We start from the raw sequence: 21,437 nt of genomic DNA, 5'->3' as shown, positions 1-21,437 counted from the left end.
CAATTGAGTGCAGAGAAATTTTCTTTCCTGGCTCGGTTGAAACCATAGACCGTAAAAAAATAGGGTTGAAACACGCACCCATAATCACAGCTCAATGGAGCAGAATCATACTCATATGATGACATCAGGCTACAAGGGCGCATTCAATTGAACAAAAACATTTATAATATTTCAAATTAATGATCTCGTTTGAACGTTCTATTCATCAAAGAATCCTGAAAGAAATACATCACAGTTTTTACAAAAATATATGAACATTGATAATAATCAGAAATGCTTCTTGAGCAGCAAATCAGCATATTAGAATGAATTCTGAAGGATCATGTGACACTGAAGACTGGAGGAATGATCATCACAGGAATAAATTAATTTTTTTAATATTTTACAATAAATAAGTTATTTGAAATTGCAATAATATTACTTTAAATGCTGCTTTGGTGAGCATAAAAATCTTACAATCCCCAAACTTTTGAACAGTGTAAATTCACAATGATAATATATAAAGTGTGACTGAGTTTTTTTATTTATTTTATTTTTTATTATTATTTTTTTTTTTTACTCTACGGCAGAAATGGGCTTTTATAAGTATAAGTCAACTTAGGCCAATAATGTAATTAATCTGTTTCATTTAGGCTATTATTAATAGTTGGGAAAACTACTACAATTGCTTGTATACACCTAAACTGAATATTTTTAAGTGCTACCGAAATTAATAATTAATAACTGCTTGCTGCGCAAAACTGTGCTAGCATTTTTTTAAGAAACTGAATTTCACCTGGCAGATGATTAAAATGTAAAAAAACAAATGTTTGAAATAAATTCTATTTACTTTTTTTTTTTTAAAGCTCAAAAAAGTCACTTCCCTCTCTTAAGTTAAAACTGAAAAAGCTAAAGCTAGTTAAACAGGTTTAGAGGGTTTCTATAGACACAGACAAAATTGTTAGTAGAATGCTAAATATTTGCTAAAGCAGGGAGTGGACAGTGTCGCTCACTGATCACAGGGTGAATTCATAACAGCAGCAGTTTCACAGAAACATGCCATCATAGAGAGATTTTTCGATATGAAACATGCTCATACTCAAAACAGCATAAACTTGCACATTTAGTGTTATTCAGTAAACATAAGCACGAATTTGTGTAAATCATTGTGCAAATGGATTTACATTTAATAATTTATTTTATTTAGAAGATTTATTTAGCATTCTTTAGATTCTTTTATCCAAAGTATATGAATGAGGTCCATTTTGTCTCCACAAATGCCAATGCCCATCTTGCCAATGCCCAGTTTCACAGACAGGGTTTAGATTAAGACAGGATTAGGCCTTAGCTCAATTTAGACATTTATCTTTTATAAATGTGCCTTAGAAAAATAAAAACATTACTGGTGTGCATTTTGGACAAGACAATGGCACTGACATTTTAAAATATACAAGTTGCTTTCAGTTAAAACAGCTCAAACACGCATTTTAGTCTGGGACTAGCTTAAACATTGTCATTGTCAAAAATGAAAACAACCCCGTGATTTACATACATCAAGCCATCCTAGATGTATATGGCATTCTTCTTTCAGACGAATACAATCTGAGTTATATTTAAAAATGTCCTGGCTTTATAAGCTAGATATTTGACTAGTATAAAGCTTGGGACACGGTTTAACATAACTCCGATTGTATTTGTCTGAAAAAAAAAGAATGTCATATACACCTAGGATGGCTTGAGGGTGAGTAAATGATAGGGGGAATGTACATTTTTGGGTGAACTATCCCTCTAAAGTGTTCAACCAAATAAACATTAGCATTAGGCCTCAAAGATATCATCACGAAGTCTTGTGTCACAAGGTTGGCAAGTTTCATAGATTGTGATGATAACATAGTTTGTCAGTTTCTAGCAACAACATATGACTCACCTGTACATAACGTACTCCACATGCAGTTATTTATAGGAAAAGTATTCAAATATTCATAGGAAATTAATAATTTGGCAGGAAGCAAAACAGTTTCAAAGTAAACACATTATTTATTTAAAAGGCATTGTGCCTTGAGGGGTAAAGCGGTTACATGTTCTAATAGCTGCATTTTCTGGAAAAAGGGTAGTGACATTTGATTAAAAAAAATCCAGTGTGATATATGATATGAAAAACAATATGTGAGTGAAGGATCTGTGCAAAACAACACAGACGCTGTACACTGTCTCTAGAATTCCAATATAGAGATCATAAAGCTTTGTTGCCAGAGATACAGCTGTTTTGTGTCAAATATGCACAAATTTAGGAACATTTAATTTAAATGTGCATCACACACACACACACACACGCACACACACGCACACACGCACACACGCACACACGCACACACACACACGCACACACAAGTAGAGCGGCTGACCTAATTATGGCTATATAATACAGTGAGGTATAAAAAAAAAAAGTCATTGTGACTAACTGGCAAAAATTGTTGCATATCAGGTTTGATGCAATAGATGGGGGGGAAAAAAGGAAAATATTAACAACAGAAGAAATTCTTTCTAAAAGACCAAGTTAAAACATAAAGCAGAGTACTTAACCCCGTCACAGGCTGACACATTCACATTAAATATAATTTGGCCAAGTCCATTTGAACTATATAAAATGTAACAACAGAACGATCTGGCTCGGATGCTTCTCTTCAAGTTTTCTGAAATTGCTTTGGCTTCGCGGCCCTGAGCTTTAGACTGGACGTCGCAGTCATGTGATGAAGAAACAGCTTCAAACTCTTTGTGGCTCCTTCAGATTTGGGTTTACAAAGGTCTGAGAGCTGAAACTAAACATCTTCCAGTGGTCTCAGACAGTTTACTCAGTGAAGAACACGGAGCATGAATGCAAAGTAAAATCCACACAGTGCTATAAACTCTTGTCCATCGTGGTGCATTTCCACCCGTTCTCAGCAGGTGCTGCTCTCTGTGTTTCCTGTGCTGGAAGTATAAGTGTTGGTCTTTTTCGAGTACTTCATGGAGCTGAACGACACCCTCATCCTCTCCACCGTACGACTGCTGCGGCACAGCAGCGTGTTCTTGACGTGCTCCCTGAACTCTTCCGAGACGTAGTAGTAGATGAAAGGGTCCAAGCAGCTGTTGAGGCTGGCCAGGCACAGCGTGGTGATGTAGAAGCCGTAGCCGTTAATAGGCCAGCCGTTTCGCAGGAGAGAGTAGTGCACCACGAGCATCACATTACTGGGGATGAAGCAGACCAGGAATGTAATGAGCACCGTGACTATGAGGACCACAGCTCGGTTGCGGGTTTTGCTGGCGCTGCCCTCGACTGCGGAGTTCCCAAGCGAGCGAAGGAGAAGAATGTAAGCCACTATGATGACCAACATTGGGATGAAGAACACAAGACCTGCCATCACCATGAAATAATAATAGGGAAACTGAACGTCCAGGAACACGTTGTCTGCCAGGAAGTTCTCCAGACTGATATAGTTGACATCATGGCAGGTGGTGATGTTGAGCTCCGGGACAGAAACTGTTTGTTTGTAAAGGTACAAAGGTGTAGTGCTGACCGAAATGAAGATCCAGATACACACCGATACGATGATTGCAAACGTGTTGTTTTTCCTCTGCTGGGAGAGCGGGTGGGCGCAGACCCAGTACCGCTGGACGCTTAGACACGTGATGAAGAGGATGGAGCAGTACATGTTTCCGTAGAAGAAACCCATCATCACTTTGCACATCCCTTCTCCAAAAGTCCAGTTATTTCCTTTTAAATGGTAAGCGATCTTGAGAGGCGTCCAGACGACAAACATCAGGTCAGCCAATGCCAGGTTGCCCATGTAAATGGAAGAGGGGTGAATTTTCTTTGACCTGAACAGCAAGACCCATATCGCCATCGCGTTGCTTGGCAACCCCACAGCAAAAACAATTATGTAAATAATTGGCAGGAAGACGGTCGTGAGGCCGCTCGTTAGTGTTTCCACAATGACTTGATCAGTACCCATATCCTGCACGAGTATTAAACCTCGCCCTTTGCCGCTAATGCTAACGTTACCTGAAACAAAACAGATGGATTCATATTTAAATTAGTGAATAACAAACATAAAAGTGCATGAGAAAACAAGTAAATGGAAAAAATGGACGGATTAAAGCGACTCACCTGGCTGTGCCGACGCAAAAAGCACACACGCAGAAATAAACAAGACCCGGTAACTCGCGGAGACAGCCATACTCCGTGTTTTTCAAACTTTTCGCTATTTTCCCACATTCAATAACAACCTGTCTCTTGAAGCGCCGTGTGAGCTCTGCTGTTCCTCTCCGTGAAATGTTTTAATCGACCTTAAAGAAGGAAGGACACACCTTGGGTCAAAGCGCGTCGGGTTTCCACCTGCATGACGTCAGACGCTTGACGCATTCCAGCCAGATCCAGATAGCCTACTGTAGAAACTGAGTTTCGAGTTTTGATTGAAATCAACCACATGAGCTGCGCGTGGGAGGAGAGAGAGAGACCAGATTTGTTTTGAGGGTCAAATGAAACTACTAATTTTTTAATATTAACTATAATAGTGCTATTTAAAGGGGATTTACGTGCTATTATTTTTTCTTGAAGTAGGGGAGACCTGGGGCAATTGTAACAAATTTTGGTCAGGTTGTCATTGCTCAAAAACCTTTTTAAATATAGCATGTTTATGTTGGTAACTTGGATCTGTGTTCTACTTGTTAACAGTCACCAAATGTTTTTACAAGCAATGTTAGAGTCACAATATTTATTGAAAAACATTTGGTGTTACAATCACTTTGAGGGGGCGATTGTAACAACACATGTAATACCTTTGTATAAATACCAAGGACCACAATAAACTTCAGAGAGTATAGATATAGTTTAAACTATTTATTATCCATTACAATATTGACAGTGACACTGCCCTTACTGTCTTTCTGGGTCTGAACGGTATGCTGTGAACAGAAAGTGTACAGGGCCTACTCAGTAAAATGGATCCAGATCGAGAGACAAAACTTTTAACCTCTGGACTATGCCACTAAATATATTGATTACACAGTATAGTGGGGTATAGTTCATTTGTATACATTAATAATTAAACTGAACACACACAAAAAAATCACATTATTACATTATTGTTAAGACATTAGAAAAAAAAATCATCTATTTTCTAAGTTTCCATGTAGGCTACACAAAAATAATAACAAGCCAAAAATAATAGTAAATATATTAATCAATATTTTGATCTTATGCCAATATGGCAGTATTTAAAGTTAAGACAACTTCTGAGATATTGAAGATTTTGAAAGCATGAGAAATTTGCTCTTGGGATCTGAACCCCGGTTGTATTATATTATTAATGTAGACATGTATTAAAGGAGTAATGGAATATAAATACAGTATTTTTATTTAGAATTTGTGCATTTATAGGCTACTAAATGTTTTTAGGCTACTGTTTTTCACACAAATACCATAGAAACCATATAGCCTAGATACATTTTACCATGGCAGTGAAGAGCTATATGCATGTATCATCTAAATCTATGATACTGTGGAAGACCAATGGTTCATTTGAATAAAACCATAATATTTAAATTTGACCATATAATGATTTACCAAATGAGGTTGTTACAATTTTTACAGATGTCAGTGTTTTTGTTGATGAACATAAATGTACATCGGCGTCCTCCTAACTCAAGATACTACTACTACTACTGTCAACTCACTCTCAAATGTGCATTTCTAAGACCAAAACATGTAAAATTATTAATACTGCAGCTGAAGATATATGCCAAAGTAAACACAAACCTGTTTCATGACTAGAAGAAACAATATCACCCGTTAGCACACGCAGAAACTAAGACATACATTTTTTCTATTAATACATTTATTTAAGGAAAAATGACTGGAAAAATGTAAGGAATTCAAAAACGTGAAGTGTTTGTCATATTCTGACAATAAAAAGTAGTTTAAAACCACACTTAACAGTCTGGTTTCTATAACTTTCACTTAGGAGCAAAAATCTGCCTTTAAATTTGAAAGAAATAAATATATTTTACATTTATGGTGATAGTTATCTATATATATTGACTGATATGAAAAGATTTTATCGAGATAATTTTTTGGCCATATCGCCCAGCCCTAGTTGAAATTAAAATGAAAACGAAAATTATAAAAAAAAAAAAAAAATAATACTGACTCAAAACTTGTACAATATATTAATATTCAGAAAAATATGGCATATGAAAGACAGGCTAGTTTTAATAATAAGTTGGCTACGTACTTGATAAAGTTAACAAATGCTGATAAAGCACAACAGATATTTATTAAAAATATATAATAATATAAATAGCCTATACATCCTTTATCCTGCAGGTATTTCACCAACTATGGTCTAGGTCACAGAGGCTCTGGAGTTTCATAATTTTAGGTAATTGTGCTTATATATTCTGTTCATCCACGCCATCAAATACATTCTTTGAATGTAAAAATTTATTGCCACATTTTTATTTGTACCTCCATCCATATCTTTTTTTTTTCTCCGTGTCAAAAAAAAGAAGGCTACATTTGAAAAAGGGTGACGTGTGTGTGTGTGTGTACTGCAAACTGAGTTTATGATTTCACCGGTCAAATAAAAAGTTGCTCCATGGACTTTGACCATTCTCTACCTACTGTCTGTCTTGTTTAGAGGACAAGGCCAACACATGCAAATCATAGGGAACATGGAAAGACAAATTTATTGATAAATACATTCAGACAATTCTTTAAAAACAAAAATACAAATACACTCAGATAAAACAACATAGATGTGCTTTGAAACCAAGTGGGGGCACGAGTGTGCAAAAAGAGGGAAACATGTCTAAAAGAGAACTGTGTATATTGAATGGTGCTACCATTTGAGCATTTAGTGCTTTAGAACAAACATGAATGAGGTTATTCTTATACATTCACACATTTAAAAATTGGTCACTTGTGTTGTGGTGTGATTCGCAGAACACATTCACATTCTTTTAGAGCTCCTTCTACATGCATCTATGCAAAGAATAAAAGCAAAATGGCTTCTGTAACAGGTGCTCCAAATCTATCACGGCTTCAGTTATTCAGTCAACTTTCACAGAACTGGATTAAAGGTCATTCTGAGAAATCGGATTCTGAGAAACACAGACAGGCAAAACAAGCCGCACAAAATTCCAGCCCTCCATTCCCAAACCTGTATCTAGTGACACAATGGCAAACATGATAATAACGATGATTCAACATTTCCATGGTGAGTATGTTGTCAAAAAGAAGGCCAATTTGGAGATCCAAGAAGTGCTGGTTTGAAACCCTTAAAGGTTTCCTTTTAAGAACTTAAGATTTTTCACACAAAGACGGAATTTAATTTACGAAAATTGCCTGAAGTACATGTTAAATGTCAACTAACTTGGTGCATGTTTCAGAAACTTGTTCCTCCAGCCCTTACAGCATTTTAAAATAACAAGAGTCATCAAGAGGTATTGTAGAGCATCAGAGCATATCACAGATTTTTTAAAACTGTTTATGGTTTTTCGAACGTCCTTCTTAAGAGGAAGTACTCTGCGTGTTTCCAGAGTCTGAGGTGTAGGTACTGTTTTTCTTTGAATACTTCAATGCACTGAAGGAAACTCGCATCCTCTGCGCGTTGCGCTCGCTGCGACAAAGAAACATGTTTCTGACATGTTCTCTGAACTCATCTGAGATGAAATAATATACGAACGGGTCGACGCAGCTGTTCAGGCTGGCCAGGCATAGCGTGGTGATGTAGAAGCCGTAGCCGCTGTCCCGTACTCCGGCATAGAGCAGGGAGTAATGCACCATAACCATGATGTTACTGGGGGCGAAACACACCAGGAACATCACCAGCACCGTGACGATGAGGATGACAGCCTTCCTCCGCTTCTGAACGATGTTAGCGTCCGTCATCGAGCTCTTCAAGGAACGCAGCATCTGCACGTACGCCACTATACATACTATGCAGGGAACTATGAATCCCACAACACCCATAGTCAGGAAGTAGATAATAGGGTAGCGCGATTGGCTAGGACGTGTGACATCGTGGCAGGTGACAATATCAAGGTTGGTGACATTCACGGTCTGGTCATAAAGATAAAGAGGCACTGTGATAACCCACACAACCAGCCACACACACACAGACACGCCCGTCGCCAATTTGTTGTTCCTTTTCTGCTGGGAAAGAGGATGTACGATGGCCCAATACCTCTGGACACTAATACATGCAATGAAAGCAGTTGAACAATACATGTTCCCATAGAAAAAGCCCACCAGCACTTTGCACAGGGCTTCTCCGTAGATCCAGTTATTCCCCTTAAAATGGTACGCGATCTTAAGAGGAATCCAGATTACGAACAACAGGTCCGCCAGTGCAAGGTTGGCCATGAAAATGGACGAGGGATGCTTCTTCTTCGTCCTAAAGAGGAACACCCAGATGGCCACAGCATTGGCCGGCAAGCCCACGCTGAAGACGATGATGTACACCACTGGGAAGAAGATCTGGGTGAGCTTGCTGTTCAGTACACCAACAGCAGTGGACGTCACCTTTACACCCTCATCAGTTTCATCACCAGTAAAGCCTCTGTCCTCTAGATCAAGGTCTATAGATAGATAGATAGATAGATAGATAGATAGATAGATAGATAGATAGATAGATAGATAGATAGATAGATAGATAGATAGATAGATAGATAGATAGAATTACTCCACATGCATCATTTCTGGGCTTAAATGACTCAAACTACACACAATGAATCACTACGGTCTGCATGCATCAGCATGTTAAGCTATGAAAACTGTCTACTGTGAAGGAACAAATGTATGTGATCCACATTATTATTACTAAATATAGCAGCAGAAAACAGGCATTAAAACATTTTGTTGTACATATACTTTGTAGGTGAGACAGGTTTAAACAATGTGAAATCAAACTTTTCATACCTAAAACTGCAATGTCCTTTCAATAATAATAATGTAAAATATTCATATACATTTTTTTAAATAATTATTATTTTTAGACAAACCAGAAAGTGAATCTCAATACAACGGTTTACATATGACTTTTATAAGTGGTTCTCAGTAGGAAATAATCAAATAAAACGTTTTCATATATGAAATATTGTCACGAGACATTTTTCTTAAAATGTAAACAAAATAAACAATTTCTTACTTTGACTAGACAGGTTCACACTGATAAACAGAAGCACGGCGCAGATCCAGGTCAATCGGTGGGCCATTATCCTGCGAAATTGACCGGAACGACCAGTAATTAGCTGAGCTTGACTTGACTTGTTTTCATCTTGAATGTACCCAGAATCAGCTCTTTATACACAGGTGCGTAGCTCCGTCCAACAGTCATGTGACCTTACATGGGACACATCCTTCAGAGCGATTTACACAGGTATTTCATGTGGACAGTTTTAAACATTATGTATATATTTTCTCGGTTACATGCTGCAAACACATAACTTCAATGTACCTGACATTTACAAAAACTATGCGCTCTTCTTTTCTATGAACCAACCGTTCCGCTGTATCATGAGGCGTCCGTCTTTCTCACACACAAGCACGCTCGCCAGAATCTTTAAGAACATGACGTAACCGTTCAAAGACTATTAAGAATGTATGTAGTATCAGTAAAGATAAGTAAAACTACGATGACTATGTCATCTAAGGTATGTAGGGTTAGTGAATTCCTTTCAAACAATCAATCACTTCATAGGCCTATTGTTACTTAGCCTACTGCAGGTAAACTATCTAGTTTCTATCACCCACGTTAACCATGGTCACTGCAAAAATGCCAAACAGCAATTATTATTTTTACGCATACTTATACCATTTAATTAATTAAGTTACACCTTCAATATGTGTAAGAACCGTTTAAATATAATTAACGATGGACTAGTGTATTTTGGTTACCTAATCTAGACGGCATTAAAGCATAATGTAGTCTGCTGAATGCGTTGGGTAGACATATGGATAAACGCCGCCACCTAGTGGATTGCTTAATCACAGCCTCTGTGTGTCCTGTAAAAAAAAAAAAATGTGATAGATAGATAGATAGATAGATAGATAGATAGATAGATAGATAGATAGATAGATACTGGCAAATTAATACATTGCGAATACATTTGAATTAATGCATAGGGTTCAACGGGGCTAAAGGCACACCTTAAGAAAATGTGCTTTTCACTACTCTTATAATGTATGATATACAGAAAAATATATATGTTTGTATTGAACATTTATGGAGCAACAGATTTTGAGTGAAAATAAATAATGAAAGGGGTTTATTTTAAAATCTTAAAAATGTATGGGGTGTCGAGGGGGGCATTTTACCCCACACATGGGGCAAAAGGCACACAGTACTGATACAAATACTTTCACTAAAATTGGCAATTGTTTTTAATAATGTCTAAGTTAATACTTGTTCAAAACAATCACTTTAGCAAACTTTGAACTATTTTCTGTTTATTTTGATGAATAAAATAATTGTTGATCATTAAATATGCTGTCATTAAAATATGTTAATATAGAAATATATCTGAAATATATAGAAACAAAATCATTTAAAAAGGTAAAGATTCTGAAAGCATTGAAGGAGATCCCATAATCATTTAATATTTACAGTAGTAACAATACATTGTATTTTATTATATGATATGATTAATATGGCTTCATTATAAAAATGGTGATTATATCTAAGGTGCACACTCAACTTAATATATGATAGCCTACTTACAATCTGAATCTTACCATGTCATGTCAACAAATGGAAAAGTCAGCCGGCTGTTTATTATCATGTTAAATATGGTGCCTTTTACTCCAAATGCCATACTTTTACATATTCTTCCGTTATTGAAAAACTGTTGCTTTAATTACCTTGAACAAAACTGACAAACATTAACAAGACCTTTGTTTCAAAACATATTCAATAATTTTAGCGATCCTTATTTGCTACTTAAAACATCAAATATTAGCTGCCTGTAATCGCGTTAAAGATCAGACAAATCTGGTATGACCATTGTCCCATGGAATGGAATAGTTTGGTTATTGTGTGTATCAGCACTTAGATTATTGCTATTAAACTTCGTCACAGGCTTCTGATTAGTCTGGTTAATTAAGCCAAAATAATCTGCAACAAAAAACACAACACAATCAATGCTTTAATGTTCTGACTTTCTGACAAAAACATAAAAGAGTTGTTGCACTACTTTATCATTCAGTACATTTAAATTCATCACATCAGCAAGACACAACTGAAAGTCATGACACTCATGAGATCACTGATGCACTTACCATTTAATCCTTCGAATGTTTGATTAACAGTAAATGAAAGAGAGTAATTGATGTACTCCATGAATACAGATGAGCTGTCAGATTTGAGTATTTCACAATTTTAACTTAAAAGATGGATCGACATGGGCGCACAGTGTTGTTCTTCACTCGTAAATTCTTCTGTGTGAAAATGACAGGATGATTTAAAATGTGGTGACATCACCGAAGCCTCCGGTCTTGACAGAGTGAGATGAGAAGATAAACGGATTGGTTTGGGTGTGTCTCTTAGATTTGCACATTTGTTTGGATTTGTTTATCCTAAGAAGCATTTGTTTCAATATGATAAACAATATAGTATGTTAGGGATTTTTTTTAAATGAATCATAACTAACATTTATTTTTCTTGTAGGATTAATGAATGCTTCTGATAACTAAATGTCCCCAACACTTGGGCACAAGTGTGCCTGAATCATGTCTGAATATAACAAAGGGGGAAATTAAGTTTGACAGATCTCTAAATATATATCCTCATGACTTTTGAGTATTGAGGTGAAGTACTCAATAAATCCAGATTTGCTTTTAACAGAAGGGTTTGCTGAATTATACATACGAAGAACGAATCATATTGTAGAAAAATGATGTACTGAATCATGTCACCTTTGCCAGGCTAGAGACCTTATTCCCAAGTGATAGTGTTCATAAGGGGAAAGACGTGGCCCAACGTGAGGTGAGGCTCTTATGCACTAATTTCTACCACCATAAGTACATTACCATTACAAAAAATGGTGCATCTCCAAAAAAGGGTTAAAATTTGCTCAGTCCATGTGTTTGTGAGAGGAGTGTCTTTTTAATTACACTGGAATATAACAACTGTATTTTAATAGGTCTGTGGAGCAAATCAAAGACTGAAATACTTGACTACGCATATTGAAAATACAGACTGAAAGTATGATAAATGCTTCATAATAATATATATATATATATAAAATAAATGGTAGAGGGCACAATGCAGGGTCTTGCAGTGTGAAGCATTGCACTCTTCAAATTATACATTGATGCACGTGGTTTGGACACAAATCTCCACAGATTGTCTAGTAAGAGCTCAAGTGATGTTGCCAGTAAAGTGCAGATCTAGAAATGGTAAACTTACCACTGTTTCTTTGAGGATCCACTATTGTGTATAGTGGGATTTGGGGATTCTGCAGGTTCACAGCCTCTGCATATTAAATATGTGACCTGAATCACCTGATCCAGCAAAATTAGTCACTGACCCAAATTTCAATATTGGTATCAAATGAAAGAGTAGACTATAAGCTTTAAAATTATACCCTACTCAAAGTCATATCTTGAATCGTTTTAAAGATATAACCATTTGAATTATGGTCATCTGCCCTCTTTTTCCAATTGAAAACAGGAGAAAATCACTTTTAAAGTTTTTTGCCTGTTTTCTGTTGATATTTTTCAAATTTAAAGGAATAAACTATTTATTTTACAGTTTAATTTGACCAAAGACACACACACACACACACACACACACACACACACACACACACACACACACACACACACACACACACACACACACACACACACACACACACACACACACACACACACACACACACACACACATACACACACACACATATATATATATCTTTGGTCAAATTAAACTATTAAACCAGACTGAAGCTCAAATTATTTGAAAGTATTTATTTGAATAAATATTTTAAAAGGCACTTTTACAAAGATTTACTAAAATCAGAAAGATTGAACAGAGCAGAGGTGCAACATTTTTGCTTGAGAGAGGGTGTGTGTGTGTGTGTGTGCGTGCATCCGCATCCTTGACTGTCACCTCACGTGTAGACGCGCCCATGCACACACAGTCACTCTGCTCTCTTTTGACAGCGACATTTCTGAAATTAATAAAACGAAATAAACACAATACTACATTATACTACACTATTGAACTATCTTTCTGATGAGATCTGCTAGCTTGTTGACACAGAGCGCTACTGGTCTGACAGGGATGGCTGGACCAATCGCTTGCCGCGGTCAGTCGACACAGGGTTTACCATTGACAAATGATCAGCGTTTATGTCACTGTTTGTGTACATTTCTAAGCTTTTTGATTGGTTTTAGAAAACGTTTAACACCATAGGTTGGAGATAGTCGTTTCATGGGATCCCTGGAATGTAGGGAAATGCTCAGAAATGAGAGTTGAGAAAAGAAATATCCAGCGAATTTAGCAAAACTTTGTCAAATTTAATAGTCATTTAAATACCTTTACTCACTTATCTGGACTACGAACCTTTGGGAGATTATTTTTGAATGCCTGTTCTTTGAAATTAGCTAAAAAAAGAAAAAAATATTTTTTCATTGTTTTTCCACATTATAGGCCCGTATCTTAAAATAGAGCGTTGCGACTTCCGACTCATTTCGCCAGAACGGGTCACATATTGATAAATGGTTCACAGTAGTTAGTAAAGTGCTCCTATTGAGCTATTTTAAAATTTCCTTATTTTCTCATAATACACTTTTCACATCACCACAGAGTTAAATGATTCTCAAACGACTCGATGGATGAATCAGTCTCTTTAAATCCCTCTTTTCCAAGTGCTTACTCGGCTCTGATTGGCCAGATGGCCCAGTCTGTTGTGATTGTTCTACCGTGTACAACGTGTCAGAAGCTAAACGGCCATTACCATATCTGAACTTCAGCTCTGGAGGCTTCCTAAAGCTCAGTGATTGTACACTGTAAAGACAGTAATGATGACATTGACTTTACCATATCAATCCGAGCGTGAGTTCAGCGACGAAACATTGGAAGAACTAGTTATTCAACCTGAACCTCCATTGCAAGGACGACTTGAGCAGGACGTTTCTCAGTGATACGCTAGTCATTTTGAGATGCATTATGAGATGTTGCAGCTGTAATTCCTCACCATCATCATTAACAAGTGTATGTCCATCAACAAATCCATTTGTTTATTGATAGAGTTCCCGGTGCACATGTGGGGACTGTATCAATAATGGTGTATATGTTAGCCCAGCACTAACGTAAATGACTGATGTAACATAAACATTTGTTAAACAAATCTTGCTCCATCCTTTTTCTTTACTCAAAGTAGTAAGAACGACAGACAGTCTGCATTAATAGACACAGTTTGGGTAATAGTGACCCACAGCTGCTTAACAGAAGTATTTCAGTAAGACAGTAATAACGCGAGTTAGCCGGAAACTTACACAATATAAAACACAAAACTACGTATTTTGAACACCCGGTAGAAAATATATATACATCAATAGTTATTCATACTTACAGGTAGAGATTCTGAGGAGCAAGCTGGTCCAAATAAACTGGGTACTGACCCATTTTTCAAGAGCAAGCATTTTGCGAATCCTGCGTTGAACTCCGAGATTTGAGAAGTAAAATTACGTGGAAAGAAGGGTCAAGTTGTTCACGGGCAGACAATGTTCAACATAGGTGGGCATTATGCAAATGTCTTTTCTAGTGACATAGAACCATAAGAGATTCAAATTACAAATGACTCGATTCAGAGTTGATCCTTTCTTTTGGGAGACAATAACTTTATTTATCATGCACATTCAACTTTATAACTTTGCAGAATGTTTACATACATTCACAAACAGCTATATTACACACTGCATGAAAGGGAATATTTGAAAAAATTCGTCAAATCAGATACACATGAAAAAAAAGCTTTCACCACAACTAACAGCAAACACGACATTGACATGAATACAGTAAGAGCTTCGCTGTGCTGCATAACAGCGTCATTCATCATAACAGCAGTTTGGGCAAGTGTGCAGATACACTCGCGACGTGTGATTGACAGCTCCGAACATTATAAAGAGTGTTCTTTGAATCGCTCTCTTTAGTTTAATCACCTAAAAAACAAATTTGTTTCATACTACTAACAGAAACGATCGCTTGATTCACTGATGCATTATGCTTAGGGCATCAAGACGGTGATCATTAAACGATCTAGAAAGAAAGTCTGAGTGAACTTGAATGATTAGCTACACATCCGAAATCACTGATCACAGTTCAGGCATTAATGGACACTGTTACTCAATGTTTGTCGCGGTTCTGTCGAATCCATATCGTAAAGTCTGTTTGTAAAGCCTGTTTGTGTGCTGACATAAACTGAATCGATTTTCTCCGAATGCTCTGGGCAGGCAAAGCAGAGGAAGGGGAGGTAACCTTTCCTGGTATGACGTCATAACAGGAAAATTCAAGATCAACTCGTCTGAGCTGTCATTTTCTCAAAGGCAGAGAAAGACAGCCAGAACTCGGTTTACACCCATCAAAATTTCTAGCCACTTGGGGACCATATGCAGGCTAGGGGAACTCATATTAATGTTAAAAAACCTCATAAAATAAAATTTTCATGCCATGGGACCTTTAACCAGTGGATTCGGTATTCGGTTTCGGATTCGGCAGAATCTTAACCAGTGGATTTGGCCGAACCCCAAAAATCTGGATTTGGTGCATCCCTAATATATAGGCCTATTCTTCTACTGATTTGAAGGTGTTCCTCCCAAACTTTGTTAATAAAACAGAATGTATTTATATATAGAGAGAGATATGGCGGACATAATAGATGTCATAAATATACTGCATATAATGTATATACAACTTTAGAATATTGAACAGATCCGTTTAGAAGATAATAGATACACATAATGTATTACAGCAATGACAAAATGCTAAAATCTTGTTCCAGTTGCAGATGAGAAATATTAATACCCTTGTGAAATTCTAAAATGTTACTTAAACATTGATTGTCAAATAGTATTGTTCAGTACTGCAACCTATTTGACTTATTTGTATTTGTCAGATTTCTAGAAAAAAATTAGTTTAATCAAAAAGGGCATTTGATTACCTTTCTTGTTTAAATTTTTATTTAGGCTATTTATTGATTTTACAGTGCAGCTCAAGTAAGTGTCTGTGTGCTTAGCGTGCTTGCTCTTTTTGCCTTCTTGCCCAAAAACACAGAGCTGATCTGCTGTCTGTACTGAGATGAGCCGTAATAGTACAGCAGAGGGTCCAGGAAAACACTTGCGCTTCCCAAACACACAGCAAACAGGTAAGCCGGATAGGAATGATCTCCATCGCTCCCCATGGCTAAACAAACACAGTGGTACAACAGGAAGCTATTAGAGGGCCCAAAACACACCACAAACTCAATCAGCACAGCAGTAGCCATAACTGTGGATTTCCTTCTGTTGTTTGAGGAAGAGGATGATGTCGCGAAGCGATCAGGTTTGGCACAGAGCACATATATGATGGTAGAGTAGCTCAGTAAGATGACAACCAGTGGCAGGAAGAAGTAGATGCAAGGGAGGATAAAGAACACAGACAAGTATAATGACAGTGAAGTGTCTAGGTCAAATAAGTCAAAGCAGGTGACTCCTTGATTCTGGATATTGAATGTTTGTCTCATTGAGAGAAGTGGCACTGTACCAGCGAGCGCCAGCAGCCAGACCAGCACACATACACACGTGGCTTTCCTTGTGCTCCTCCAGGTTAGAGAGGCAACAGGAAGCGCCACGGCCAGCAGTCTGTCCACACTCATGCACATCATCAGCAGTATGGAGCAGTATGTGTTGCAGTAGTAAGCAGCACTGAGCACACGACACGCCACCTCACCGAACACCCAATCTGAAGCGTTCAGCTGGTAGTGGATCTTCAGAGGCAGCAGCAGGGTGAAGAGCAGATCCACACCCGCCAGGTGAGACATGTAGATCACGGATGCATTTTTCGCTCGAAACTTACAGGTGAACGTCACCAAGGCCAACACGTTCAGGGGCAAACTAATGAGGATGACGAAGATGTAGAACGAGGGCATGACACGTGTGACCATCAAGCCTTTGAGAAAGAGAACAGCCTTGTCCTGTGTGTCTGGAATAATTTGGTTATTGTATGTCACTGCACTGTTATTTCTGTTAAACATTTGATGTGTTCGGTTAAGTAAGTCATAAGTCTTCATGCGACCAGAATCTGTAACCAAAACACAACACAATCAATGCTTTAATTTACTGACTTTAGTGCAAAACTCATCTGATAAAAACAGATTTCACTCACTATAACACTCATAGCTGTTGTACTAATTTGCTAAATAAAGTACGTAAATTCAATTTCATCACATCAGCAAGTAACAACTAAAAATCATGTCACTCATGTAATCATGATCACAACTTGTATTAATTGCTTTAATGAGACACCGTACATACACTAACATATGGACATTACTCATTGACAGTCACCTCTGATAACAAATTACTCTATACCGTAAAGCAGTCATGCATTTTCTGTAAAGCTGTTTTGAAACTATATGCATTGTGAAAAGTGCTATACAAATATATATAAGAATTGAATTGTGAGATCACTGATATACTTACCATTGAATCTACTGAATACATCTGGAAATTCTGGTATGTCCATGGTTTCCGATTAGCTGTCAGTTAGCAGGAAAGTATTTAAAGTATAAAGTATTTAAAAATAAAAGTATTAAACTTTTATTTAATCCTCTAGACTGATAGACACGGCTATGCGGTGTCGTCCTTAACTCATGAACAGAGTGATCTCTTCTGTGTGAAGAAGATGCAGGATGCACTTTAAATTGTGGTAAATAGATGTTGTTTGGTTTGGCTGTCTCTAAAAGCTTTACCATTTTTTCAATACATTATCTACTCTGCAAAATACCCTCTCATGTAATGCCATTTGTACATTTATTTAGATAAGTATCCTAAACTTATATACACTGATCAGGCATAACATTATGACTACTGACAGGTGAAGTGAATAACGCTGATTTTCTCTTCATCACGGCACCTGTTAGTGGGTGGGATATATTAGGCAGCAAGTGAACATTTTCTCCTTAAAGTTGATGTGTTAGAAGCAGGAACAATTGGCAACTTAAGGATTTTAGCGAGTTTGATAAGGGCCAGATTGTGATGGCTAGACGACTGGGTCAGAGCATCTCCAAAACTGCAGCTCTTGTGGGGTGTTCCCGGTCTGCAGTGGTCAGTATCAAAAGTGCTCCAAGGAAGGAACAGTGGTGAACCGGCGACAGGGTCATGGGCGGCCAAGGCTCATTGATGCATGTGGGGAGCGAAGGCTGGCCCGTGTGGTCCGATCAAACAGACGTGCTACTGTAGCTCAAATTGCTCAAGAAGTTAATGCTGGTTCTGACAGAAAGGTGTCAGAATACACAGTGCATCACAGTTTGTAGCGTATGGGGCTGCATAGCCGCAGACCAGTTAGGGTGCACTGGCGAAAGTGCCAACAGTGGGCACCTGGGCATCAGAACTGGACCACGGAGAAATGGAAGAAGGTGGCCTGGTCTGATGAATCACGTTTTCTTTTACATCCCCTGGATGACTGGGTGTGAGTGCGTTGCTTACCAGGGGAACACATGGCACCAAGATTCACTATGGGAAGAAGTCAAGCCGGCGGAGGCAGTGTGATGCTTTGGGCAATGTTCTGCTGGGAAACCTTGGGTCCTGCCATCCATTACTTTGACACGTACCACCTACTCAAGCATTGTTGCAGTCCATGTATACCCTTTCATGGAAACGGTATTTCTGGTGGCTGTGGCTCTTTCAGCAGGATAATGCGTCCTGCCACAAAACAAAAATGGTTCAGGAATGGGTTTGAGGAGCACAACGAGTTTGAGGTGTTGACTTGACCTCCAAATTCCCCAGATCTCAATCCAATCGAGCATCTGTGGTATGTGCTGAACAAAACAAGTCCAATCCATGGAGGCCCCACCTCGCAACTTACAGGATCTGCTGCTAACATCTTGGTGCCAGATACCACAGCACACCTTCAGGGGTCTAGTGGAGCTCATGCCTTGATGGGCCAGGGCTGTTTTGGCAGCAAAAGGGGGACCAAGACAATATTAGGAAGGTGGACATAATGCCTGATCGGTTTATCATTTATGAGTTTGTGACCATTACTGAATGGAGCATCTCCAAGAAAAGGGGTGCACATTTGCTCAGTCCATGTATTTGTGAGAGTACTGTTTTTTGACCATAAACAGTATAACAATAGAACACTATAGAACACTATACAAAGGACACAAGGAATACCACTACAATATTAAGCACTTCAATACACCATAAACAATAAATGGGAGAGAATGCATTTGAGGGTCTTGCGGTCTGAAATACTGCTATCAGATTATACAGTGATGCATGTGGTTGGGACACAAATCTCCACAGATTGTGTAAGAGCTCAAGTGATCTTGAAACTTGATGCTTATGACTGTCTCTCTGAGGATCCATTAATGTGTAGTAGGAAATGGACGTTTTGGGACATCCTGGAATTATCTGCACGTTCACACCCTCTGTGTGCCAGTAAGACAAAAAGATAAGACAATGCTCAATCAAGAGTTTTAGTACAGTTTAGTAATTGAAATTCATAATAACTGCCAATAATGTCAAGTAGCTACATTGTAAATGTGACTCAAAAAATAAGGCAAGGCAAGTTTATTTATATAGCATTGTATATTTCACTCACAATGGCAATTCAAAATGCTTTACACAGAAAATGACTTAAATTATAAGAAAATAAAAAAATACAACCTGAATCACTCCTGGAGTGGAAGAAAATGGAGAGTCAGGTTTGCGATTTTACTATTTATGTTTGTCAGGTAACTGTGCGTTTGAACAGTAACCTAGCAGACAAATCTTCCTGGACTGACTCCAGGGCTAATTCCTGTGTTTCTTGGGAATACAAGATCGCTTTCCCTTCCCTCAATCTCTTCCACCCAGACAGCCATAACAAAATAATAATAAAAAGATCATTAAAATAGTTATAAGAAGAATTAATAGAAATGAAAACAGGATACAGTTATAAAAAGAATTAAAGGAGTAAAAAGATGTGGACGTCGCCTTCCAGAACAGAGCGAACAAGCTACATAACCACATGGTTTGGTGTAATTCACTTCAGGAAATGCTTGATATCTAAAATACATTAAACACAACAACATACTAGTATAAGTGTCTGATAGTATATGCTGATAGTTACGTTGGGTAGACATATGGATTAACACCGTGAGCTAGATGATTGCTTAAAATCACAGCCTCTGTGCAAATGCAGAACCAAAATATCCAGAATCCAGCAAATACAGAACCAAAATCAATGATCAAGTGGATTCAAGGTATTACAGGTTTTATTTATTATTATTTGTTAATATAGATTGATGTGGGTGACACGCATTATATATATGTAGCCATAGAAAATACAGATAATATAGTATGCATTATAAACTCTGCTTCAAAACCTTCACAGACATAACACTGTAGCAACTGTATATATTGGAAATATACTGCATGATATAGTGTTAAATAGAATAATTAAATGAACACTTAATTCCATATTGGAGGGGAGGCAGATAAATACAGTGAACTTGTCAAGAAAGAATATGGCAGTTGTTGTAATAGAGATCCACATCATTTTTGTTTTTTTTGAGCTGTAAGAGCATTTCATGTGTTTGATGGTGTTTTCACTCTTTTTGTCTTTCTGCACCAAAACACAGATCTGATTTGCTGTCTGCACTGAGACGAGCCGTAGTAGTACAGAAGAGGATCCAGAAAAACACTTGCGCTCCCCAAACACACAGCCAACAGGTAAGCAACATATGATGAATCTCCCTCCCCTCCAGTAGCTAAACGAACACAGTGGTACAACAGGATGCCATTGGTTGGAGCGAAACACACCACAAACTCAATCAGCACGGCAATAACCATAATCACAGCTCTCCTTCGTTTGCCTGAAGATGTTGATGATGATGTTGCTAAGCGATCAGACTTTGCACTGAGTACATATATGATAGAAAAGTAGCTCACTAAGGTGACAACCAGCGGCAGGAAGAAGTAGAGGCAGGAGAGGATGGAGAACAGGTACACATAATACAGCACTGTAGGGTCATTGTGGAGCAGTGCATCATGACAAGTGACGCCCACATCCTTAATCTTGAGCGTTTGTCTCATTGAGAGAAGTGGCACCGTACCAGCGAGCGCCAGCAGCCAGACCAGCACACATACACACGTGGCTTTCCTTGAGTTCCTCCAGGTTAGAGAGGCAACAGGAAACACCACGGCCAGCATTCTGTCCACACTCATGCAC

General features: G+C 37.9%; 4 protein-coding genes across 5 annotated transcripts in view; all 4 read right to left on the bottom strand.

The window, feature by feature from the left end:
- The window catches only part of LOC307137479 (uncharacterized protein), an 890,992-nt gene that overhangs the window by 318,180 nt on the left and 551,375 nt on the right, over window positions 1-21,437 (bottom strand). The gene's annotated exons all lie outside the window — the stretch shown is intronic.
- f2rl1.2 (coagulation factor II (thrombin) receptor-like 1, tandem duplicate 2) lies at window positions 1,163-4,408 on the bottom strand. Its single transcript, XM_079835147.1, has 2 exons — window positions 4,127-4,408; window positions 1,163-4,021 (listed from the first exon to the last, which is right to left on the bottom strand). The coding sequence occupies exons 1-2, from the start codon at window positions 4,194-4,196 to the stop codon at window positions 2,919-2,921; spliced, it is 1,173 nt and encodes a 390-aa protein (XP_079691273.1). The 5' UTR covers window positions 4,197-4,408; the 3' UTR covers window positions 1,163-2,918.
- Window positions 6,681-9,571, bottom strand: f2rl1.1 (coagulation factor II (thrombin) receptor-like 1, tandem duplicate 1). Of its 2 annotated transcripts, none has more exons than XM_079835150.1 (2): window positions 9,168-9,571; window positions 6,681-8,586 (listed from the first exon to the last, which is right to left on the bottom strand). In XM_079835150.1, the coding sequence occupies exons 1-2, from the start codon at window positions 9,232-9,234 to the stop codon at window positions 7,529-7,531; spliced, it is 1,125 nt and encodes a 374-aa protein (XP_079691276.1). In that variant the 5' UTR covers window positions 9,235-9,571; the 3' UTR covers window positions 6,681-7,528. The 2 variants fall into 2 exon arrangements, with proteins under 2 accessions (XP_079691276.1, XP_079691275.1); XM_079835149.1 differs by having other exon boundaries at window positions 6,687-8,598.
- LOC307137125 (proteinase-activated receptor 1-like) lies at window positions 16,237-17,747 on the bottom strand (the record flags this gene model as incomplete). The annotated part of the gene is made up of 2 exons (XM_079834607.1): window positions 16,237-17,303; window positions 17,705-17,747. 2 exons carry the CDS (start codon window positions 17,745-17,747, stop codon window positions 16,237-16,239), a joined length of 1,110 nt encoding a protein of 369 aa, XP_079690733.1.

The sequence above is a fragment of the Gobio gobio genome (genome assembly GCF_949357685.1).
Source record: "Gobio gobio genome assembly, chromosome: 14".
NCBI lineage: Eukaryota > Metazoa > Chordata > Actinopteri > Cypriniformes > Gobionidae > Gobio > Gobio gobio.
This window is presented reverse-complemented; position numbering and strand designations above follow the sequence as displayed.